This window comes from Callorhinchus milii, unplaced genomic scaffold, assembly GCF_018977255.1.
Source record: "Callorhinchus milii isolate IMCB2004 unplaced genomic scaffold, IMCB_Cmil_1.0 Scaffold13, whole genome shotgun sequence".
NCBI classification, from domain to species: domain Eukaryota; kingdom Metazoa; phylum Chordata; class Chondrichthyes; order Chimaeriformes; family Callorhinchidae; genus Callorhinchus; species Callorhinchus milii.
Genome location: NW_024704754.1, coordinates 15,478,671 through 15,504,483, shown reverse-complemented (window position 1 = coordinate 15,504,483; position 25,813 = coordinate 15,478,671). Strand labels below are relative to the sequence as shown.

Below are 25,813 nucleotides of genomic sequence, written 5' to 3'. Positions count from 1 at the left end.
AGTGAACGAATGACTTTACCTAAAACTCTTAAGCGTTCAGCGCCGACAACCACTTCACCCTCCTCTGCCGAAAACAGCAGCTTCCCCGTGTTTGAGTTCACCTCGAACCGCTTGCCGTGTGCCTCCACAGCTTCGCTCCCTGTAGGCAAACACCAATCGTTACAAGACAGTGCGCTGGTAACAGCCCAACAACAACAATTACATCTGGAGAGCGCCTTTCATGTCAAGAGGATGTGCCAAGGCGCTGGACAGTCAGGGATTCGGAATCCCTTAGCATTCTTCTCATTTATCTGTCTATGCAAAGCTACGGCAAGGGCAGAGTAAGCTGGAGCTGTGCCAGCTCTAAGGTCTGCGCCCAATGGCCGAGCGCAACAATCTATTCGCAAAGTCACTACATCAACTAGATCCGAAGATATCTTTCGATGAAGTGTACCCTCTGTCCCTTTTGACCTCAACTCTCCAGCAAACCCATCCATCCTAAAGTCCACCTATCACAACATCAAGCTGCTTCTTAAACGAACCCAGCAGTCTGGCCTCGACCACCTTTCCTTGCGGTGACGGTATAAACTGTGAGCTCAAGGTCCCAACACGCGACTTGAACCCACAACCTTCTGACTCAGAGGCGACACTGCTACCGACTGAGCCAGGCTGACTCCTGACTGCCCGCTCTTTCGGCTTACCTGTAATTAGCTGGGTAACAATCTCATTCTGCTCATTACGGACGCTCACTGTAACATTTTTAGAAGACTGCAAGTAAAGCGATCTGTCCTAAAAGAGAGAAAAAAAAAAGCATAATTGCTGTTGAGATTTCCTTACGTTCACTAATATTAAGCGAGGGAGGACCCATTTGAGAAAACAAAGCCACTTTACAGAAACAATTTTGCAAGATAAGTGGATTTATTGATGTATTACATTACATCAGCAACTGAGCAAAACATTAGTAGGAAGTTATTGAGAATATGGATTTTGTTTCCACTCACTGGCCAAAATGATTACTATTCAGTCACCTTGATCTCTCCGCTGGGAATAACTATCTGAAACAGATAGGGAAGGAACACTTGCCCCTGAGTGCTCCCAGACGCTACCCGAATGAAGGGCGTGACATATGATAATAATAATAATCCTTGCATTTGATACAGCGCCTTATCACGTCTTCAAGACATCTCAAAGCGCTTCACAGAATATACTGTAAAGTGTAGAGACCGTGCATTTTGTATTTTGATAGAATTGCTAGTAGTTTTTCGCCATCGTTTGATCCAAGTATAATAAAATATTCCACGCCCTGAAGAATTACATTGCAGGCCAGCTACTTTCCTTAAAATATCTTTCTATTGGAACTCTCTGTGATATTCTACAGTGGATCTGAAAGATAGTTCAGAAGGAACTTCTTCAGGCAGAGGATGGTGAGAGTGTGGAACTCACTGCCAAAAGCTGAAGCTCAAGCAGATGTCAATGTATTTAAGGGGAAACTTGATGCGTACTTGAGAGAGAAGGGAATAGAGGATGGCGGGAGGGATTCGCTCACAAATCACAAGTCAATTCACTCTACAGTATATCCTGTGAAGCGCTTTGAGACGTCTCAAAGACCTGATAAGGCGCTGTACCAAACGCAAGGATTATTATTATTATTGCAAGGTGTTGAGGCTTGTGTGGAGTATAGACACAGGCACAGACTACCAGTTTCCGTGCTGTAACATTCTATGTAACTCAAGGTGCTTCAAAGCAGGTGATGTGCAGTGTGGTCCCTGCGGTGAGACTGAAATGAACCTCAGGAACAACCACACAAAGCGAAAGAGAGGACTTGGAACAGAGCACAAAATAAGATGCAGATGGAGGAACATAAATACCACAGGAAAGCAGTGAGAAATGAAGCTGACTTGATAGACATCTTCAGAGGCTCTCTTCCCACAGACTGCTTTATTCTGTTGCACAAAATTAGCATCGGTGAAGGTTGTTGTAATCGGATAGCAAATCTTTCAGACCAGAATCCCTTGTAATGTCTGAAAGCAATACTGCCAAATGCGGTTGGCAATTTAACAGAGGAGCTCACGTTCTGTACATCTTATCAGTTCTAACACCAGACATAAGTGGCTCCACAACACTCGATCCGCTGACTCTCTCCTGCTTAATCATTATCCCCTCCAGGAAGAGCTGGAGAAATCACATACCTTAGTACCAAAGGGCAATAGCCAATGTATTGCAAGTCTGGCTCAGTAAATGGTTAACTGTATTTGAACTTGTGCATACAGGGGGGAAGAGTGGTGGGAATATCTGGAGAGAGAACCACAAGCAGCATCTCTCTGCAGGCCTTTGACACTGTTGGATCATGCTGGGGGAATCTGATGAATTAGCAACAGTTCAATGAGAGGACGATGTGTCTGAAGAGACATACATGCACACACAGTCCCGAGAGTAGATGTCTGGAGTTCCAACTATACACAACTGATTTCTCAGATATCTTCTGCGTGACCTACTAAATGACTTAACCGGCGCGCGTGTGTGTGTGTGTGTGTGTGAGAGAGGGAGAGCTGCCAATGTCAGTGAGTTACTTCAGACAACCCTTTCCCATGCCTCGTTCAGGAGAATATTATCATTGTTACAAAGCAATGTCATGAAGCCCCCACTTGTAATTATTCACCACCAACGACAATAATTTGCATTTGTATAATGCCCTTCACGCAGGATAGTGTCTCCGAGCATTTAACGTGTTTGATGCCGTAGGCACGAACCAAGAGGGAGGTCTTCAGGTGTGATCTGAAGATGGGCAAAGAGGGGAGCAAGGCAACAAGGACAACAACTTGCATTTACACAGCGACCCTCACACAGGGTAGCATCCCAGAGCACTTGACAGTGGCAAAACACGACGCCGAGCCAGGGCGAGGGGAAGGTGACCGTAGGCACGGTTGAATAGGAAGGTCTTTGGGCGCGACCTGAAGATGGGGAAAGAAGGGGCAAGGCAGAGGGATAGAGGAAGAATGTTCCAGAGTTTCGGGGTGCAGTGGCTGAAAGCACGGCCACCAATGATGGAACGGAGGGCACAAGGGTCACACTGATGCCCCAAGACAGCTGAGCGAATCTACTGAAATCCAGAAAGAACAAACACCGTGAAAGAGACATCTTTAAAGCCAAAGGATTTTATGAACCCCAACCAGTGAGTTTTAACAAGAATTATTAGCACAAGGAAGTGATGTGAACTGGATTTGCGTGAGGCAATTAATAACATTATATGTCAGGAAAAAGCTTTACAGTATTGATAGCCTTTTGGAAACTGATTGTTCACATTACTGAACGAATAGACATTTTAATTGTCTCAGAGAACGTGGCCATGAGGTCGTATCCCTCCTTCCCCATCTTCAGGTCGCACCTGAAGACCTTCCTCTTAGAGTCACCTCCCTCACCCACCACCTCCAGGTTCAGCGACAGGCTCCGCCATTGTCTAGGACTCTGAGATGCTATACTGCGTGAGGGACACTATACACATGCAAGTTGTTGTTGTAGTAGTTGTTGTCTAATTCACCAGCGCAGCCTCGCTACACGTTTTGTTTGTCACCGATGACTCATGCCGTCTGTTTGATGAACAGGAGAAAGTTCACAGGAAGCACCTTTGCTTCGTACACACTCGCATTCCTTTCAAACCCTTATGCCCAATGCACAGCTGTGCGGCAAACTTCGCTTCCTGTTGACTGTTGTGGAGGAAACAGCATCGCTGACTGAAAGCCAATCGCACAGAAATAATAATAATAATAATCCTTGCATTTGATATAGCGCTTTTCACGTCGGGAGGACGTCCCAAAGGCAAAACAGCAACAATAGTACCACATCCACCTGAACAGGCAGATGGGATCTCAGTTTAACATCTCAAGCGAAGGATGGTATCCAACAAACTCAGTGCTTCTCCAGTACTACATCACAGGATCAGCCAACGCTCAAAGTGAGCTCAAAGTACTAGGGCTCGAACCTGCCACTTTCTGACTCAGAGGTACAAGTGTTACCGGCTGAGCCAACCTGACAGTCAGAAACACTCCCAAAGCATCTCACCTTCTCCCGAAGCAAGCCCCTCTCCAAACCTAACAGGTCTCCTCTCCTCTCGGCTACATGATGTCACCACAGGAAGGCATGAGATGCCATGGACAATGGAGCTGCGCAGATGATTGCCTCCAGAGTTTTTTTTTTCATGATTTATGACCCAGCAGATGGCTCCTACAGTCGTTCATGAATTATGTTGTTTGGCAAGTCCAAGTTAATTCGGAAAACGCCACTAGTCATATCGCAGCAGCTGGCCTCTCAGATGAGTCTTCTGATTTCCATAAATTTTCCAAATGTATCACTCACAAGAAAACAAAACTTTAGATGAATAAAGAATCGTAAGTTTGGGTTCTCAATGTGCCTGAAAGGAAAGCAATGTCTGTACTGATCAGCACAAGGAATATGAACGGTTTGCGAAATGGGACATTTTTCTCTTATTGCACCCTGGATCAAACTGAAAAACAGCTCCAGCTCAATACTGACAAGAGAGCATCTGGATGATCTGTAATTTAGAGAGGAACAATGCCATTAACTTGGGCATATCCAAAGGATGATAAGGTACCAACTGCATCTTTCTTTCATAGAGAATTGCATAGAATATGACAGCATGGAAACAAGACATTCAGCCAAGCTGGTCCATGATCGTGTTTTATATTCCACATGAGCCTCCTGACTCCTATAACTCTATTCCTTTCTCCCTCATGAATACATCATTTCCTTACAGAACCTCTTCTTTAAGACTGGCATGTGGGCAATGATTGTTTTATGAGTGTAAAGACATGGGCACTACACAGTGGGCATTTAGAATTTGAAGCAAAAATCAGCTCCACATACACACACATGCACAGACACACACACAAAGGAACGATCATTATGAATCACTGTCATGAGATGACAACTGTGTGGATCAGCTTTTCAATTCAAGGTCTACTCCAGCGCCCGCCATTGCGTTGATTGGGTTTCCTGCTGCCTGTCAGAAATACACTGCTATCAATCATTTAACCAGGATGCCTTCAGCTGACGAAAAACAAATGTGTTAAGAATATCAATGACTTTAGTTCCCAAGTGCTTCTCTCCTTGCTATTCTGCTTGCGTTACTTAGAGTATCTCGATGAACACATACCCACACCGTGGCCTTTTTTGTTTTGTCTTTTCTAATTCTTTTATAATTGAAGTCTTTCCCCCCGGGGTGTGGTTGCAGTTTTGTAAAGTGCGCAGTGGTAGTCAGCGGAGAGCTACGTGCCACTGTCTGGTTTTAAACCCCTTTTCATTAATGAGAAACAGTAATCAGTTATTCAACACTGAATCCAGATATTTTGATCCATTTGAATGTTCACCTCAATTCGCACAAACTTTCGTTACTTACTGCTTTGGATCGGATTTCTTTGGCATACAAAGTCTCCAAAAACTCGGAGGGACCTTCTAACCGCAGGCCTTTGTCAGTGATTCTCAGGTTCCCCATGCCATCCTGCAGGAGTGAAAAACGTTAGAATTAAACTCACAGTTCAGTTACATAAGAGAAAAAACCAAAGTTCAATCAATTGAGTAAAAGCGTATCTTCCACTGTTCACATACGAGCTCGGAATTAATCCAAATTCCTCTTAATCTTAGCCTGCAAAAGCATTTTCTTTTAGAATTCAAGATTGCTCAGAATTGTGCAACACATCCTAACTTTGGTCTTAGTTTGGAAGCTGCAGAAAATTGGCTTCTAAATTGTGAGTGAATTTAAGAACACCCCACAATTCTACACAACTTTTTGGTTAAGACGAGTAGAATTTCAGGTCAACTACCTGCTTCATACATAACTGGAGAGAGCAACACTGGAGATTAAAGAGAAAGGCATAGACAAGAAATGGAAGAATTATAATTACTCTACAGTGCCTCTAACACCAAAATGTTTCAAAGTGCTTGCCAGGGAAATTGCGGTGAGAACTGTACTGATCACGTAATATGTTCTTAAGAGACCCTTTAATGATACAGTTGCTTAAAGAGCTTTATAAAACTCAAAGATAGTCACTTTCTACAGTAACACAGTAAAATTCACTGAAGGGTTAGTAGTTGATCTCGTTCGGGTGATTCAAAGCAAATATCAGTTCCGCTGGAAGAAATGGGACAGATTCTACTCACAGAGCAAACTGTAGTATCTCTACTAAAAAGTAATAGCTACCAGAATGTTACAGCAGTATCACGCACAACAGACGCCTTTATTTTCACGGTTACTGTGGTTCACAATCTTCGACCGCTTTAAATTGTGCCTGCGTCCGTTTGTACTTAAGTTCCACAGTCTCTCATCCGTTAATATGAATGAGCGCTTCCAATTTGCATCCATAAATACTCATGTAAAATCGCTAATGTAAAAGTCATGAACGCTTTGGTTTCACACAAATCATTCGACCTACAGGATCTGCAGACAAAATGATCTCCACACAAAATCTCCGTCGTGTGGCTCCACTGAGCTATTTATAATATAAGCCTTGCCCCCAACTTGGCATATTAAATAGAGCCATGATTCATGCGCTTTATGGACTATATTTTATATAATCCTTCTGTGTGCAACCAAAGGCTCTCTAACCAGATCATGGCTTCACCGGGGTTCTGATTGGGACTGTCTGCACCGGAAACATTTCACGGGTGTGAATTCCCAAACGAAATGCACTGTAGAACAACAACAATAAAATTACATTTGTAAAGCGCCTTTCACGTCGGAAAGACGTCCCAAGGCGCTGGATAGACGGAGTTATGGACCTGAGCTGAAGGTCAGTGTGGGGGAGGGGGGAGGGCAGGGGGCGAAGCGGGGAGATCGAAATCACGGTTGAAGAGGAGGGTCTTGAGGTGGGTCATGAAGGTGGTAAGGGAGGGGGCGAGACGGAGGGACTGCGGGATGGAGTTCCAGAGGGTGGATGCAGAGTGGCGGAAGGCCCGCCCGCCGATAGTGGGGCAAGCAAGTTGGGGGACGTTAAGTAGCCCAGAGCCTGCTGAGTGGAGGGAGCGAATAGGGTGGTAGAGGCTTAGGAGGTCGGAGAGGTCGGGGGGAGCAAGACCATGGAGGGCTTTGAAGGTGAGGACCAGGATCTTGAACAGAGTGACGACACCATTGGTAAGGAGCTGATTCCGCTTGATTCAATTTGCCACAACTCACGATGAAGTACTTTTAAGTGCAGCAGCTGGTTTGCAATGCCCCTAAAACAGCAATGGGATGGATGATGGGAGGGTTAAATTTGGGGTGAGGGAGGAATATTGGCCAGGACACCAGACTCTTCTTAAGCACAGAGGAATAGAAGAATTGTGTATCAATCTGAATGTAATAAGCTTTAAATTTAGAGCCTGATAAATGTTCAAGCTTGGGTCTGGGGTAGAGATTACAAGCTTCACTTGTCGGATTCCCGTGGAAAACTCTGATCTCTGTGACCATCTAAAAGGAGCAAACGGCAACCATTTTATAAAACGTGCTGGGAAACCAGACCAAAAACCTCCAGGGTTACCATTGTATGGTCTGAATTTGTGTATAAACTGGTGTTTACTGACAAATACTGGAACCCTCATTGGGATATGGAATAATTTGCAGGGTATGGGGTGAACTGCACTGAATGGATTGCTCATTCAAAGGGCCAGCGCACACATGGTGGGCCAAGCGTGCTGTGAATTTCTACGATTCTACTTATCTCGTTCAATAACATCCTTTGGCTCCTGGCTTTCACACACTGTGAACTCAGCCACTCACCTATGTGTGGGGCTCTTCCACTACAATTTACCAGCCAGGACAGATAAGTCAACAGACCAAGTAAGAATAGAAGCAAGGAAGCAGCTCTCTCTGTCATTTAGATCCATGCACAAGATGTGCTCAGAGGAATTTTTTAATCTTTTTTTCCCGCCTGCGCTACAGGGCCCATATCTTCTTACTGCATGAAAGCTTTCAAGATCTCTCATTTTGAACAGTCAACCTGAAAAAAAGGACTTTGTGTGTAACGTTTCCAAGAAAGCTGCAATGCAGTGAGCTCAGAGAGAAATCCTTTACTTGGTAATCTTTTCTGCTCTTGTATATTACATATTATATTTTCCTGAAAAATGGGTATCAGATGGTCTGTGTGTTCATCCTGCTCCCGTGAGGAATACTAAACCTAATGGGCTCGCACTATTTTACTTTCCATCCAAAATATCACTGAGAAATTACAATAACAAACTGCAGTAAGGCAAGTTTCTTTACTCCACACGCCTGTTACCTAGCAAAAATTAGGAACCCGGTTGTTAGTCGATTGGTGGATCACTTCACGGGGTTATTAATCCTCCGCCACCCCCCACCAAATAAATGCGGTCACTCAATCCACGCCTGTTTGTGGGACATTGTTGTGCACAATTGGCTGCCATGTTTCGTCCACAAAATATACTTTGAGACGTCTCAACAACGTGATAAGGCTGTATATCAATGCAAGAATTATCACTTATGCAATGCCGCTCACTGAGCTGACTATCTCAAAACACTTTACAAAGACGGAGTTGGAGTCCGAGTTGCTTGATCCTCCACCCCTCCTAATCAACAACAACTTGCATTTATATAGCAGCCTTCACAAGGGTTAGCATTCCGTCTCTCCCGTACCCTTCTATCCAATAAAACTGGCTGGAGCATCCCTAACCATGCCTTGAAGCCCAAAAGGTTTATTTTTCTATTGACATTGGTTTCATTTATAAACGGAGACATTGATACCGTGTAGACATGGTGCAGAGGCACTGAGGAGCAGAACAAAGAACACAACAATCAGCCTCAGAGAGCTTCAGATCAGTGTTAAAGGAGCGGAATGTGTTTGTATAACTTGAATACCAAGACCTCTTCCATTTTAATGTGAGTCCCAACGTTCCTGACTTCCTTTCTTTTCTTATCATCACAAGTTTATTTTTTGTTTCCCTTGAAGAACATCAAATGATATCAGCAACTGTGAAGATGGCACAAATAAGAAAAACTATGTTTTCTTGCCTGAAACAGCATTAAGCATTAAAGGAGAATGTTTTTAGATGCTGTGCAGTTCGTGCGCTATAGAGAATTGTTCTTCCCTGAGAGACTTGTCTAATATGAATATAAGAGGAAGCAGAGGGGAGCCAAACTATAAAAATATCCTCATATTTCATCATCCCTCTCCAACTCACAACGCACTACAAACCCTTCTGTATTCCATGCAATTTTAATTATCTAACTCAACATTTACAATTGGAGTCGCATCACAAGATTACAATAATAATAATAATCCTTGCATTTGATATAGCGCTTTTCACGTCTTCTAGACGTCCCAAAGTTCTTCACAGAATATACTGCAAAGTGAATTGACTGTATATTTGTGGGTGAACGCGGCAGCCAATTGCACACAGCAATGTCCCACAAACAGTCGTAGATTGAAAATGACCAAATTATTATTGTTTTTTTTTTGAGGGATTATTATTAGGTGTGTGGAGTAAGGAAACTTGCCCAAGGTTTCGCCCTCTGCCTGGAATTGAACTCAGGTCTCTCGCTTGCAAAGCGAGTGCTCTAACCACTGAGCTACAGGTTGGTTCAGATGAGAGAGGCCATTTGCCACATCTGATCTCATCCTTTCTTAATGCCCACCCTACAGTCGTCACATTGAGTTTCCTAATCTCAACAACGACCTTCCTGGTAACCTGTTCCAGTTGTTAATTACCCTCTAGGCAAAAGAATACCTCCTGGCGTTTGCCTTGAAATTGCCCTTTACAACTCTCAATCTGTGTCCTCTTGTTCTCAATGCTACATGATGCTGATCTAACGTATTTCAAGCAACATGTTTTTCAGGCTTTTAAGCACGGTGATGGGTTTCTGCGTGTGCCAGAGACCCAGCTGATCAAAGAAAAATAAAGGATTCTAAACAATGTCTCAACAGAAAAAACGTCAATGTGTCAAAGTATTATCAAGGCCCCTGTCTATTTATATTCATATTAATTGCCTTCAGATCAACATATAAATGATAGAACTGGACTTGTATTCCCAGCACAGTATTCCAATGGATCAATCATTCCTCACTCAATTCCGTTGCTCGAATTTGCAATGGGAAGAGAATTGTTCCGATTACTCTTATTGTAGGGTATTGCATTAAGCCAAACCCCCTTCAGTTTATTCAACAACAAGAATAAGAAATGACACTTGTAGATTGCCTTTCATGTCAGGAGGACATCCCAAGGCACTGGCCAGTCAAGGGTTTGGACCCGAGTCGTGGGTTGGGATCAGGAGGGATGATATAAATTCATATAATTTAATATAAATATAAATTAAATTCAGTTCCATTTATTCAGTGCCAATGGAACAAATTAAATTTCAAATGGTGCCATGGGATCTTTTACATTCACATTAACAGGCAGACGTCTCCTCCAAAGGACAATAATTTCAACAATGCACATTCCCCAAGCACTGAATTGGAGTGTCAGCCGAGGAGCTCAAGTACTAATGTGAAGCTTCGACCCCCTTTCCCCTCCCGTTCCTTCTCCCCCCTGACCCCAGCTCGGGTCTGAAATACTGTACACTATCCAGCGCGTTGGGCCGTCCTCCCGACATGAAAGGGGCTTTACAAATGTAATCTTGTTGTTGTTGTTGTTGATCGAATCCTGCTGGCTTGATCCCCACGCTGTGGACCAAGTTTTGATTTCCCACAGTAAGCGTGTAAGATCTATTGATGCCCAAATGAAACTTTCATATATATATATATATATACACACTCACACACACTACTCAGCAATCGATTTGTTTATTCTCAAAGTTCTGGGGAATCGAGTTGTCAGGATTGATTTTCAGAGCATGGTGGAAAGACCAATATGGCAATATTCCTCTTGATGAGCCTCAGACTGCAAGAACCAATGTGTGCGTGAAAGGAATTGATTCAAATAGACATGAGGTTGATGGACAGTATATGGATTGTCTACTTTTACATCAAAACATTTTAATAGGCTAAAGTTTCCTCATCAGTAATGACTGCTAACCTAGTGGTGGATTGGTACAATATAACTGTCTGTATTACATTGTCTATTGTATCATAATGTGCTGGATCACAGGTGTCAGCCCGGCTCAGTCGGTAGCACTCTTGCCTCCAAATCAGAGGCGGTGGGTTCAACAACAACAACAACAAGATTACATTTACGTAGCGCCTTTCATGTCGGGAGGACATCCCAAGACGCTGGTCAGTGTACAGCATTTCAGACCCGAGCTGGGGTCCGGGGAGAGAAGGGAGGGGAGGGGAAGGGGGTGTGGCCGATGGAATGGTCGAAGAGGAGGGTCTTGAGGCAGGACTTGAAGGAGGCTAAGGAGGGGGCGAGGCGGAGTGACTGGAGGATGGAATTCGAGAGGTTGGGGGCAGAGTGGCTGAAGGCTCTCCCGCCAATGGTGGGGCGGGGGATGTGGAGCAGGGCAGAGCCGGCTGAGTGGAGGGAGCGATGTTACGGAGGTGAGGGAAGGCAGAGCGGGTCATGGCTTGAATGTGGGGAGAAAAGATAGTTGAGAGTCGAACAAGACACCTCGGTTCCTGACTGACTGGTGCGTTATAGTGTGCAACCATGGAGGTTGATGGTGCCAGAGCCTGAGGTGCTGAGGCGCTGGCGCGAACCAATCAGGAGGGCTTCAGTCTTGTTCACATTCAACTGTAGGAAATTTGCCCTCATCCAGGACTTGATATCCGACAGGAAGTCTGTCAAACCCCACATCAGGACTTTGAGCTCATTTTCTAGGCTGACGTGGCAGTGCAGTGTTGGGGGAGCACTGCCTTGTCAGAGATGCTGTCTTTTGGATGAGAAGTTAAACCAAGGTCCCATCTGCCTTTCCAGGTGGATATTTTAGATTACATAGCACTACATGTACTCAAAAAGAGAAGTGAATTTCCCCCGAGGTCCTAACCAACAATCCCGGAGATACAATTTGTAATTCGCTTCAGGGTTGTTTGTGGGACATTACTGTGTGCGTAAGTGGCAGCCCCATTCACCTACAAAATACACAGTCACTACACTTTGCAGTTTCAAAATCCTGTGAAGTACTTTGAAACATCTCAAAGACACAGTAAGGTGCTGTATCAAATGCAAGGATCGCTACAGATCAGGAATTATGCAACAACAACAACAACAACTTGGCTTTATCTAGCGCCCTCCACATCTCAGAGGATCAAAATCCTATGTTTTCAGACATCCACTTTAGAATGTATTCTGTGAAGCTCTTTGAGATGTCTCGAAGGCGTGACGAGGCTTTATAACAAATGCTAGGATTATTATTTATTATTATAAACCAGTGAGAAGTCAACACGATGCTCTTGAATTGCATTCCCCACACTTGAAGTGAATGCAATCATAATGGCACTTGAAGCTAAATGGATATGAACCATATGCCGGAATTACAAGCCAAGGACCCAACACTGGCCAAGCTGTTTGGCTTCTAAATAAGAAGGCTGGCCCACACCTTTCACTGTACGTGAAGCCGTAGGCAGATTTGCCACATTGTCAGTTGGGATCAGATTAATAATTAAAATATGAAGTCGGCACGGATCAGATTAGTTGTTCATTAAAACTGAAGTTACAGTCTTAAAGCTGCAACACACAGATCAAGAAGTGATGTTGCAGCTGTATAAAATGCTGGTCAGTACTCATTTGCAGTATTATGCACAATTTTGGCGACAAAACCTTAGGAAGGATATATGGGCTTCAGAGAGTGCGTAGTAAATATTTACGAGAATGATTCCTGGTATAAAGGGCCTAAATTACGGTGAAAGGATGGAAAAGTGTCCTCCCGATGTGAAAGGCGCGACACAAATGTGATTTTGTACGGTTTGAAAACTTGTTTGGTATTCTCTCGAATTCAGGAAGTTGAGGGGTGATCTGATTGAGGTGTACAAAATTATGAAGGGATTTGACAGCCTGAATAGTGAGCAACTGCTTCCTCGGGCGGGATAATTGAGGACTAGATGCTATAGTCTTAAACCTGAGGCTAAACCGTTTAGAATTCAAATAAGGTAGCGTTTTTTTGACACGGCGGGTGGTGGAAGTGTGGAATTTCCTCCCCCAGAGGGCAGTGCAGTCAGTGTCAGTTGAAGCACTTAAAAGGCAGATAACACTAGATCGACAGGGGTGTCAAGGCATGTGGAGCGAGAGGGCGGGGGAAGTGGAATTGGGTTGTGGATCGAATATGATCTTGGAAAGTAGTGGGACAGGCTCGATGGGCTGAATGGCCTCCTCCTGTTCCTATGTTCCTGAAGTACTTACATGTCCACAGTACGTTCTTGAAGACGTTAATAATGATAATAGTAATAATATAATCCTTGCAAAAGTTATCGCAGGTTTCCAAACAAGGTATCTTCAAAAACAATGTAAAAGGCACCATATCATATCAAGCGTAAGGATTATCATTATATTATAATTATTATTACAACTGTGTGGCATACATTGCTCTGGTCTGCTCCACGTCCCCCGCCCGGCCCGCCCCCCACCATCAGCAGTCGGGCCTTCAGCCTCTCAGCCACCGCCCTTTGGAACTCCATCCCACAGTCCCTTCAGCTCGATCCCTCTCTTGACCCATTCAAGTCCCGACTCAAGGCCCTCCTCTCCGATCACGCCTTCAGCCACCCTCCTACTCCCACCCTCCCTGCCCTCCACTCTCCTGATCCCAAACCCCACCATCTTGGGTCCAGATTCCTGACTGTCCAGCCCCCTTGGGACGTCTTCCGGACGTGAAAGACGCTATACAAATCTAACGTGTTATTATTGTTGTTGCTCATGTAACTTTTTCCATTCATTCGAACAGGTGAAGACATATCGTATCAAACTGATTCTTACTCAGAGAGTGGATGACCAGGATTGTCACTGGCTTGTGCTGTGACCAGCCACAGATGTCACCATAGATTATTCTGGTTTGTTATTTACGCTTCTATTAACTGACGGAATGTAATGATGCCTTGCCTCTTTTGGGGACTGTACCAGTAATAGATGATAACGATACTGAATTCCAGGAGAGGAGAAGAGGGTAAAGCCGATGCTATTAAAACAGGTTCGTAATTATTTATATTTAGTACAGAGAACACATGCCCTGAATGCTTCGTTCCTAGTATTATCTCAAACTACTTTTGGGTCCTACACAACAGTGTAGCTCCATGGTATACAACCGACTGATCAGATTATAGAGCAAACCCATTACAGTGGGAATGATTATTAAAGAGCAAATTTTAGATTTATTTCTTAGTTTTGCTGGACTTGAATTGTGCGTTAAATATTAGCAAACTGACTAAGTACAGAGTAACCTTATTACAACGCGCTTCTCTGGGGTCAATAATTCAAGTATATAATAATTCTTGCACTGATAAAGCTCCTTATCACATCATTGGGACGTCTCAAAGTGCTCCACAGAATATACTGTCAAGTGAATTGAATGTGTGTTTTGTGGACGAAACGCGGTATCCAATTGCGCACAACAGTGTCCCACAATCAGTTGTGGATTGAGTCACCACATTATTATTTTTTTGAAGGGATTATTACCCCTGGAAAATGATCTGATCAACAACCCAGTTTCTAGCTACTGCTAGGTAAACAGAAGTTTGTGGAGTAAGGAAACTTGCCCAACATTTCGCCCTCCCGCCGGGAATCGAACCTGGATCCTCTGGCTCGAGGGATCAGAGATGAAGTCACCACAGCTAACCCACCGCCTCTTGGTAACTTTAAATGTTTTTTTCTTCAAGCCTCCTTCCACGGAACCTCGTTAACCCAACCGTTCCTCTGGTTTGGTTGACAGTCAAAATCCACTATATTTTAGTGCCGTTCTCAAACTGTGTTATCAGAGCGCTACTAAAACTTCAAAAGTCTCTCATTAATACGATTTATATTAGTTTTTTCCTTTGATCTCTGGGTTTCCTGTTCTTATATCTCGCTGTGATGATACCCATTACAGAAAGGCTGGAAGCATCACTTAAGATTTCAGTTATGTATCACATCCAATAGATTGAATTCAGACGCATTCTTGTTAGGACACCATCTGTTCCACCAGTAAATTCATCTGAACCTTGTTGTTTTCAATGAAGTACCAGTCCCTGCCCAATTTTTATGTGATATAACCTCTCCGCAGAACAGTGTGCAATTTGTACACCCATCACCGAAAGAGAAATCAATAAAGAAACACCTTTAACAAAACAGTAATGACTTGAAGCACTTTATTGAGCGTCAAATTGCCTTGAGGTGCATGCCAACATAATTACTGGAAGCGATCTGTTTACCGGATTATTTGAACCAATTCCTGAACTGCAGATCTGGAATAGAAAACGCTCACGTGCTTCAGAAAGCTCAAGAAGATATACAAGAGTCAATAATAATAATAATAATAATCCTTGCAGTTGATATAGCCCTTATCATGTCTTCGAGACGTTTCAAAGCGCTTCACAGAATATACTGTAAAGTGAATTGACTGTCAATTTTGTGGGTGAAACGCAGCAACCAATTGCGCACAGCAGTGTCCCACAAACAGTTAGGGATTGAGTGACCAAATTATTATTATTATTTTTTTTTGAAGGGATTATTACCCCCCGGAATAACAATCCGTCAATTGACTAACAACTAGGTTCCTACTTACGACTAGGTAAATCGAGGCGTGCGGTGTAAGGAAACTTGCCCAGCATTTCGCCTTGCCGGGAATTGAACCCAGATCCTCTCGCTTGTGAGGTGAGGGCTTTAACCACTGAGCTACAGGACTCCACAATCACAAGTGAAAGAACCAGTGCATCAAATCCAGTATACTGTATCAACAGTGATGGTGTTTAATCTTGAAGTGTGTGCCCTCTGAAACGATGATAACATATGCTTTCAAGAAGCAACCGGAAAATACTCCGATGGACACTTGGACAACTGGCTACTGTTATAACTACAGCTGGAAGCCTGGAACAAGCTCAGTTAGTGACCAGGAATTGGGGGGATATGATCACGCCTGCATTGTGGGGTGTTGAAGGATGTAAGATAGGACACAGCAATTGAAGGTAATCTGGGACATCGAGCCTGATGTTGACTGACCCATCCCAGTGTGACAATTATTTGAGCACAAGAACCAAGGAGAGACTGTATCACAGATCAAACTATTATGTATAAGACACAAAATTGTATACCCAAAGAGGAGTAAGCTACAAGGGAAATGGCGGGTAAATGGTACTGAAAGGAGTGTTCTTCGGTGAGCCAGCTCAGACACGATGGAACAAATGGCCTTCTTCTGTGCTGTAAATTTCAATGGTGCTGTGGTTAAGGATTGTGTGTGTGAGAGGGCCAGATTGGGGTAGGCAGAGCCTTTGCAAAGAAGATATCTTTTCAGGCAAAACAATAGTGGGAGGTGATGTAAACGAGAATAATTCTTGCGAGATTTACGTACGTGCGCGTGTGAACGAGAGAGAGAGAGAGAGAGAGAGAGAAGAGTGAGGAAGAGAGAGAAAGATTCACTCAGTGAATGCCCGTTAAGGTTTTGCAGATTTAGTCTTGTTTGTTCAGATTAGAAATTTGGTTATCTTACCCCCAAGGGTTGTTTCGCAAGTGAGTCTAGAGACTGTCAGTCCATTACCACTTCATTACGTGGTGCTGCAGCTCCTCTTGTTTTGCCAGCTGCAAAAATGGTTCCAGTCCTACAGGCAGCACATTTGAAATAGAGCAGAACTGACTGTGCAGCAACATTCCAGCGATATTGGAGGCCGGCATTTCTCTCTCTCTCTCTCTCTCTCTCTCTCTCGCCGTTGAAAATAAACTTTAGCAATGAAATGCTGAAGGCATCGCTTGGGCAAACAGCCTTTCCCAAACTACTACGTGCCAGGAATATTGTGCTGATGAATAAAAAAAAATCAGCTTGTGTTGATGCAAAGGCAATGATGTGCACCTCACATACTTACAAAGTCGCCTAATGATCCAGCAGAGCGCTGTAAATAACTCAAAGTCCATTGATGTAGCTTGGAAATGAGCAAGTTTAAGGGGGGAGGATAGCTCCTCAAAGCTGTGTATTTCGAGGTGCTCGTTTTGCCCAAGCGTCTTAGCACGTCATGGAGAGCGTGAACGCTGTTTAAAGCACTCGGAGAATCTAGTCGAAGGTTTGGTTCAAGGACAACGGGAGGGTCTTTAAGGACAATAGGACAACACGCCTTAGATCCTCGTCAGGTGAAGTTAAAGTTCGAAATAATATGTGCTCTAAAGCTGTACTGACTGTTCGAAGTCAGCAAGAGTAGAGAATGCCAAGCAACAAATAGGAAAGTAGCAAAGTTCTGCAAAATAGAATAAGTAAAGCGCCTTGAGACAATAATAATCCTTGCATTTGATGCAGCGCCTTATCATGTCTTCGAGACGTCTCAAAGCGTTTCACAGGATATACTGTAAAGTGAATTGACTGTGTATTTTGTGGGCGAAACGCGACAGCCAATTACGTACAACACAGATGTCCTCATACATCACGAGGGGTCCAATCTTTTGGCTGCTGAGGGCTGGATGCCCTATTTGAGAAATGTCTGTGTGGATGAAATTGTCAGCAAGGCCGCCAATTTGGACCACCCTATGTGAAAGGCATTGCACGAGTTCAAATTGTTGTCGTCGTCGAGTTCGAATCGCGGTAGGAAACTTTAACGGGTAAAATCACCAGAGGGTTCAAAACTGAAGGATTTCTGAACATATTCTCTTCCTTATGCAAGGAACATTGTTGAGAGTCATTTTTGACATCAACATCAACAGCAACAACTTGCATTTATATAGGGCCCTTCACACCGGATAGCATTTCGGAGGATTTAACCCTTTATAACCTTCCGACCCATACCCCCAAACTTCTGAAAAATGGCAGCACCCAAATCCATCTCAAATCAAAGAGAGCAGTGGGACGGAGAAGAGGAACCCCGGGAGTAATAAACACAGGAGTGAGAACGGAGGAAGGAGCGATTTGAAAAGGAAGACAGATGCGCACGGGAAAGGGAGAAGATAAGCGGGAAGTCAATGATTAACTGCTAGCTCGGAGCCGCGGTGAGAGAACTTGAGAGATCACAGTAGAATTGCAAAATAGTCCAGCAGCAGTGCGAGCCTCATAAATCACAGGATATCACCTGCTTCCATACAGTACGAGATATGTACTGCATCTCACATATCTGCAGTCCGTGCATGCCTTCCTTCTGCACAGTACACAGAAATAGCAGCGAGAGGCAATTATTAAATACACAATTAAACCGCATTAATTGCACTTAAGAGCATTCGCTCCAGAGATCTTATTACCATTTTTGGACTAATCAAAGTTTTAAATAACTAGCTACAACAAGATTATCTTTTTATTCTATTAAAGCACCTCTGAAAAGAATTAAACAATGGGTGGAAATTCATTAATCACAAGCGACTGAAATCTAGAGTAAATATTTCTGGCACTGCGGAGGCTTCAATTATCGGCAATCAAGTTTATATTCTCTACAGTCAGTTCTGCCCTGCAATACCAGTTTAGGCTTCAGCTGTCACTCATTTCCTAAAGAGTAGTCATTAACTGAACACAAATGATTGCTGCTGATGAGTGTTAATTTTTATAGAAGCTTGTTATATAAAAGAGGAAAACCATAAAAGAGGATTTGAGGCCACTTCACAGCATGTTTTATAGCTTTTCTCGTTATAACGCTGCTTATTTATTTTCCCCTCCAGAGCTAATCTTCACCGTTTCTCTTCTACTCTTTCATCGATTTGAACTGGTGGCCTTCTAGCATCATCTTGATCCACTCTGCTCTCACTTGCCCGGCTCGCAAGAGCACGAGAGAGAGATTTGGGCGAAAATGCTCCTGCAACCCATTTCACCTCATCTTATTAATATGTAACAATCCTTGCATTTCAAGGATTATTACTTCTGGAAAGCAATTTGTCAATCGACTAAAAACCAGGTTCTTACTCACTGCTAAATAAACAGATGCGTGCGGAGTAAGGAAACATACCTAAGGTCTCGGCCTGCCCTGGAATCGAACCCGGGTCCTCTCGCTTGCTAGGTGAGCGCACAACCATTAGCTAAGGGACTCTGTGGCATAGGTGTTCAGGTAGATATAAAGCATTCCCTTCCCTTTATTGAACAGCACAAATGGGACCTTTAACATCCACCTGAACAGGCAGACGGGACCTTGGTTTGACATCACACCTGAAGGACAGATGAAATGGTAAGGTAGTCCATCAGCCCTGTGATTTGCGCATTTTGAGTTTCCCCAAACTTTTTTCTTTCCTTCCCTGTGCGCCCCCACACCTTAGCTCAGTGGTTAGAGCACTCGCTTTGCAAGCGAAAGACCTGAGTTCAATCCAGGCAGAGGGCGAAACCTTGGGCAAGTTTCCTTACTCCACACAGAGCCTAATAATAATCCCTCCAAAACCAAAAACAATAATAAATTGGTCATTTTCAATCTACGACTGTTTGTGGGACATTGCTGTGCGCAATTGGCTGCCACGTTCGCCCACAAATATACAGTCAATTCACTTTACAGTGTGGTCTGTGAAGTGCTTTGGGACGTCCTCCCGACGTGAAAAGCGCTATATCAAATGCAAGGATTATTATTATTATTTGCCCCAGAGACAGAACGGAGAAGGACTGATACCTACTGTTGTGAAATTCATGACCTTCAAGATCCATATAGTCAGAGCGAGATTCACCAGCAGCAGAATCATTAGGAGGAGGACAAAAAAGTAAAGGCACCGCTTTCGCCAGCCGTAAATCCCAACTTTGTACACATATTGGTTTTCTGAGGTCTGGATGTTGTTTCGTTGAGTTGTCGAATACTGTTCCTGTGTCATCTGTCGATTAAGAGACATGGGACAATAATTATTATTATAAATAACAATACTTGCACTTGATAGTATGTCTGATCACATCATTGAGGCATCTCAAAGCACTATTTTACTCTGAAGCGTAATGTATGTGTATTCACAGGTCAACGAGGCAGTTCATTTGCACACAGCGATGTCCCACAAACAGCCGTGAAGTGAGTGACTGATTTTAACAACAACAACCAAATTGCATTGATATAGTGCCTTTCACATCAGGAGGATGTCGCAAGGCGCTGGACAATATTATTATTATTATCCTTGCATTTGATATAGCGCTTTTCACTGTAAAGGGTTTGCACCCCTTTTTTTTTAAACAGTAAAGGGTTTGCACCCGAGCTTGGGGTTTGGAGTCAGGAGGGGAGGAGAGCAAGAGAGGTGGAGATGACCGAAGGCTCAGTCAAAGAGGAAGGTCTTGAGATGGGCCTCGCAGGAGGCAAAGGGAAGGGATGAGGCGGTGGGGCGTATCTGGGGGATTGATGGCATCCACGCCCGGAAAAACTCCCTTCTTCTTTGTTGGAGGTGCCATCCTTTGGATGTCTTATCCAAAGGATGGCACCTCCAACAAATAAAACACTTCCCCAGGAGCGCAGTGGAGCGTCAAAGTGTTGGCGTGGGTCTTGAACGCACAACCTTCTGACTCAGAGGTGAGAGTGCTACCAACTGAGCCAAATTGACACTGGCCATTGAGCCACTGAGCCAGGCTGATTAATGGTTTGCAATTTGTGGGTTGGTGGGGGGAACAAGAGAGGATTTGGTATAGGAAAGAAGTAGGAAAGAACATGGTGGTTCATTGGTGAAGTTTGTATGCATTAAACTTTTCAGCCATTTAACAGCGAACTTCAATAGATGGAATTTTCCAAATACTGCAACAACAGATTGGTAAAACAAATAGGATAAAGGAGTACATTTACCAAGTCAGCAAACCGAGAAATCATTCAAACTGCTGATTGTGCAGAAGTTTTGCAAAAGTTTAGGCAACTAAATGTTTTCCTCTCTCTCTCTCTGTCTCTCTCTCTCTCTCTGAGCCCCTTCTCAGACCTGGACCCTTCGGCTAAACACAACTTCGGAAAATAGATCAAACGAGGGGAAGAAATAAATAAACTAATAAGCGAGGGAACTGTTTTTAATAGGAACGTAATAATATCCATTCTGTTGCATTTCACAGTCAATTGATCTTAAATTATTCAAATATTACGGATCTTAGTACAGATGCTGGAAGCAGTCCACGTGCCATTACAGTTCATATCAGAAGAGGGTTTTTTGTTACTTTAAAATAGTGGTGCGATAGTGTCTGCTTTTCTTTTTTTCTATCTCTCTCTCCTTCTCTCTCTTATTCTCTTTCTTTCTTCTCTCTCTCTCTCTCTCTCTCTATAAGGTCATCGATATGAAATGTTAACTCGCTTTCCTCTCTCCGTAGATGCTGCCCGACCTGCTGAGTGTTCCCAGCGACTTCTGTTTTTTATTTCAGATTTCCGGAATCTGCAGTATTTTGTCTTTTCTTTAATCTCCTGTTTCCTCTCCTCCCTCTCTCCCTCTCCCTCTCTCTTTCTCACTCACTTCCTGGAGTCCTCCTCTGTCTCCTTAATCTCCCATTCTCTTTACTCTATCTTCTGCAAACACTCACGTTTATAATCTCTCCTGGGTTCTCTACGCCTCTCTCCCCTGGCTGTTTTCTCTCCTGTCCCACACCAATGTTTCATTGCACCGTTACTCTGCTTTGTACCTTTGATTTTGACCTATGACTTTATCTTCCAAGATTCTGTGCACTATTCCCCGTTCCCCTACTTCCTTTGCCATTTGCTTTCTAATTTAAACTTCTCTTTAGACTGTTTGTTGCTCGATTTCTCTCAGAAATTAGAACTCCTGAAAGCATATAAATTGCTTGTTTCTGCCTTCGAGTAAGAGAAGTTCCCATGATATACAGCAAAATTAATTATGTAATACATATAACCTTCGTAGAAAAACAAATACTGGATGTCTGCCAAGTGGCCTTCCACCTGGAACTCAACAGAATTGAGTATTTCTGTAATATTAATAAGGATAATAATCTCTGTGTCTGATATATCACGTCATTGAAATGCTTCAAAGCATTTCACAGGATATTAATTTAAAGTGCATTAAAACAATTTATTTGCAGGCAAACGTGACTGATCGGAGGAATGCATTGCTGTTCCAATATCTGGTGTTATGATAACCTTTGCATTTAATATAATAATAATCCGTACATTTGTTAGGACACCTTATCACGTCGTTGAGATGCCTCAAAGCGCTTCACAGAGTATATTGTAAAGTGGGTTGTTTGTATATTTTTGTGGATGAAATGTGGCAGCCAATTGCACACAGCAAAATAATATAGCGGCTTATCAAGTCATCGAAGTCTCAAAGCTTTGTGGTTTAGTGACTGAGCATTTTGTAGGCAAACGCGGCAGTCAGTTTGCTGATAGACAGGACTTTGCTTTAACTCAGCCCTTCGCAAATACGCTGTCTACCAAGGAACAGTGCAACCGAGCAAGAGAAGGATGTCCTAAAGATCTATTAGTAATGGCTTTTGTGTGAATAACTATGTCTAGAGAAGGCAGCTCAGACACATGGCGCATTGCTATGATTGAGCCTCATTTGACTCTATAAAAGGATTAGGATACGGAGCACAGGGCTTCATTTGGAATGAAGGCATCTTCTCTGACAATTAGGTTTTGACATGCCGATGAGAAGAGATTAAAGTAAATATGAGGAGATCTACTTTTAGTGAACCGAAGATGAGCTGTCCATTTGATAGAGGTGACTCAAAGCTGAATTCCTCCGTAAAACTATTTATAGAGTCTTTCAGTGCTTTTAGAAGGACTGGTTGGTCTGAAATCTCACGAGTTTTTTTTACTGTATCTCTGCTACAGCATGCCGTCTCTCTGTTACAGCACTCTTAAGTGAAGTGACTGTGTTTTCTGGGCGAAACACAGCAGCCAGTTTGCACACAGCAATGTCCCACAAACAGCCATGAAGTGAATGATCAGGATCATGATCAGTGTCCAACAACAACAACAACAACAAGATTCCATTTATAAAGCGCCTTTCACGTCAGGAGGACGTCCAATCAGGACACTGGGAGAAACTCCCTTCTCATTTGAATAGTACCATGTTTTTTTCCAACATCCACATGAACGGGCAGAAGGGATCTTAGTTTAATGTCTCTTCCAAAGAAACGGCACTTCCAACAACGCCAGCACACCCCAGCACTACATTGGAGCATGAGCCTAGACTAATGTGAGTGCAAAGTTCCAGCTCGGGGCTTGAACCCACAACTTTCTTGACTCAGAGGCGAGAGTCCTATCTACTGAACCAACCTAACACACGGAGCAAGTCGACTGGAGACTCGAAAATCTCAAAATGTATGCCTTTCGATACATCTGGACATAACAGTCAGATTCTGGGCTGAAAGAAAAGTCAACATCTTGAAGTATTTTCCTCTTTATAGCTTCCACGACATTTTGCGTCAAAGTAACGCAGAACACATGTGTTTGGTTTTCAAGCTGCAGCTTTTTAAGTGCTGCTACGTGTAACATAAGAGGACAAACAGCAGGCAGCAACGTTCTGTGAGAAAGTCGATGGAGTAAGCCTGCCAACTCTCAGACAGTGAAGCTGGGCAGACTCTTGGCCATTGGAAGCAGATCAGCAATTGATAATAATCCTTGCGTTTGGTATAGTGCCTTTTACGTCTGTAGGACGTCTCAAAGAGCTTCACAGGATATAACGTAAAGTAGATTGACTGCGTATCTCCTGGGGAAATGCGGCAGCCAGTTGCGCACAGCAATGCAATGTCCGACAACCAGCCATGGAGTGAGTGACCAACTTTATTTGAGAGGTTGTTGGCCAGGACACCGGGAGAGGGAATATCCCTTTTCTTTTCGAATTTTGGTTTTGAGTCACCTCGGGGAAAATTCCTTCCACCTCCACAGCTGCTCTATAGCGAGGATGCTTTGATAAAGCTCGCTTGTTAAGTTAATTAGGAAAATGATTGCCTTCAATAACAAAATAAATCTCTGTATGAAATGCACTTCCTCTGCCAACAGGATGAACAGACACGTAAAGCTTAATTTATATAAGCAAATAGGTTAATTTCCGCAGTAATTCATCATAAACAGCTGGGTATTAGTGCAATGCTACTTTTAAACAACAGACATAACAGTGTGAAAATACAGAGCTCAAAAGCAGATGAAATAAAAACATGTGACATATATTCTCGGTCTTTTTGCTTACAATCCAGAATGGCTCTCCAGTGTGAGGCTGGGGGTGTGCTGCATTGGCGGAAGTGCGGCCTTTTGAGTGAGATGTTAAAGTGATGTCCCGTCTGCATGTTCAGACGGACGTTAAATATCCAAGGCTTGGGGACCCTTGAGTATGTGTTGAGATGACTGCTGGAGTTTAACCAGCTACAACCACACAGCTTGCCATTGAGAGCACTGTCTGGACAGCTTTAATTAAGTGGTTATCACTGAGCTAAAAGTTACAGGTAAAACACTGCTGAAAAGCTATGGTTCCTACAAGACAGCAAAGTATTCCACTGTTGGAAGAAGGGGTTCACCTAACGTTCCCCATCATGTCACCATAATGTCCCCTAAAGATCCCATTGCACTATTCGAAAGGAGAAGGAAATTTCTCCTGATGTCCTACCAACAATCCCCCAAATAAAATTGGATCACTCATTTCATGGCTGTTTCGGGGACATTGCCGTGTGCAAGTTGACTGCCTCGTTTGGCTATGCATACACAGTCACTCCACTTTACAGTAAATCCTTTGGGACGTCCTCCCGACGTGAAGGGTGCAAAGATAATAATAATAATAATAAAATAAAATAAACTTAAACATCCCACTAAATATTGTTTAACATCACAGGTAGGGGAGGGTGGGGGGTGTGGGAGAGCGGGGAAGGAATTTAGGGTAATGCAGAATAAGTTGATACTCTCAGAATAATCTCGAGCAGAGCAGCGCAGACACCCGCAGTAAAATCCTAACCAGCCACAGCTGCAAGCAGCCACTCGAACTTTCTCTGGTCCCAAAAGGAGTACAACCTTGTGAAAGGCCCCCTTACAGCTGTTAAGCAGCACACTAAATTTAGAAGCGTTCAATGTTAAAAGAAAGTTCAGAACTGGCGATTTGTAGGCAGCAACATTTGTTTTTAAGTTACTTCCAGACATCTGTTGCTTCGCAGATGGGCACGAATTCATGGCTTGCTCGATCCTTTGCAGGCAAAATCTCTGTGAAGCTTTTTCGGTCCACTTATGGAATAGAAAATAACACCACACACACACTTTCACACGCACACCGCACGCACGCACAGCCGACAAAAGTCACAGAAGGAAAGTAAACCAACAGGAGTTANTTTTTTACCTTGCTTTTCTGCTTTGCAGCCTGACAGGAGGCAGCCTGGGTGTGTTAGGAATCTCTTAACAGTGCAGTGTCTTACCAACAAACAGCATGTGAGCCGCGCTGGCAGAAGGACTCAGGATTTTCCACCCGTCTATACCCAGCCAAGTCTAACCACAGGCCTGAAGAATTTCCTGAGTCCTGTGCGAAGCGCTTGCAACTAACTGCTGACTGAGAAATCACTCCATGACTAAATTCTGCTCAACCCGAGCAGTTTGATTTACAACTCTCTGGTAAGGTTCCAAAGGGCAGCACAGCACTAAGGCGTCTGCTTGATCAGTCACCCTCCCTCCTCCCCACCACTTCCCTCCCTCCGCTACTCCACCCAGATTTACATACTTCATAGCACTGACCAGAAAATAAAAGAGTTTAACCATCAGTCTCATTGAGAGACATTTGCTGTCTTCATACAACACTTCCTTCAAAACAAAACTCAAGTATGTTCCACTTAGGATAAGACGAGTGAGTAATAACAGGAAGAATAATCTTTATATTACATCCAGCGCCTTTCACGTTGGGAGGACATCTCTGAGCGCAGGATTTACTGTAAAGGGGAGCGACTGTGTATCTGTAC

The 25,813-nt window shown here is 43.5% G+C and overlaps 1 protein-coding gene across 1 annotated transcript in view; it reads right to left on the bottom strand.

The window, feature by feature from the left end:
* Window positions 1-25,533, bottom strand: part of sgcd (sarcoglycan, delta (dystrophin-associated glycoprotein)) — a 36,087-nt gene extending 10,554 nt beyond the window's left edge. The window contains exons 1-5 of the mRNA XM_007891461.2: window positions 25,204-25,533; window positions 19,597-19,788; window positions 5,393-5,494; window positions 681-768; window positions 20-139 (exon numbers count right to left, since the gene is read on the bottom strand). Of these exons, the coding sequence (XP_007889652.1) occupies window positions 20-139; window positions 681-768; window positions 5,393-5,494; window positions 19,597-19,788 (502 nt within the window). The 5' untranslated portion in view covers window positions 25,204-25,533. The remainder of the gene's footprint in view (window positions 1-19; window positions 140-680; window positions 769-5,392; window positions 5,495-19,596; window positions 19,789-25,203) is intronic.
* Window positions 25,534-25,813: the final 280 nt, after the last annotated feature.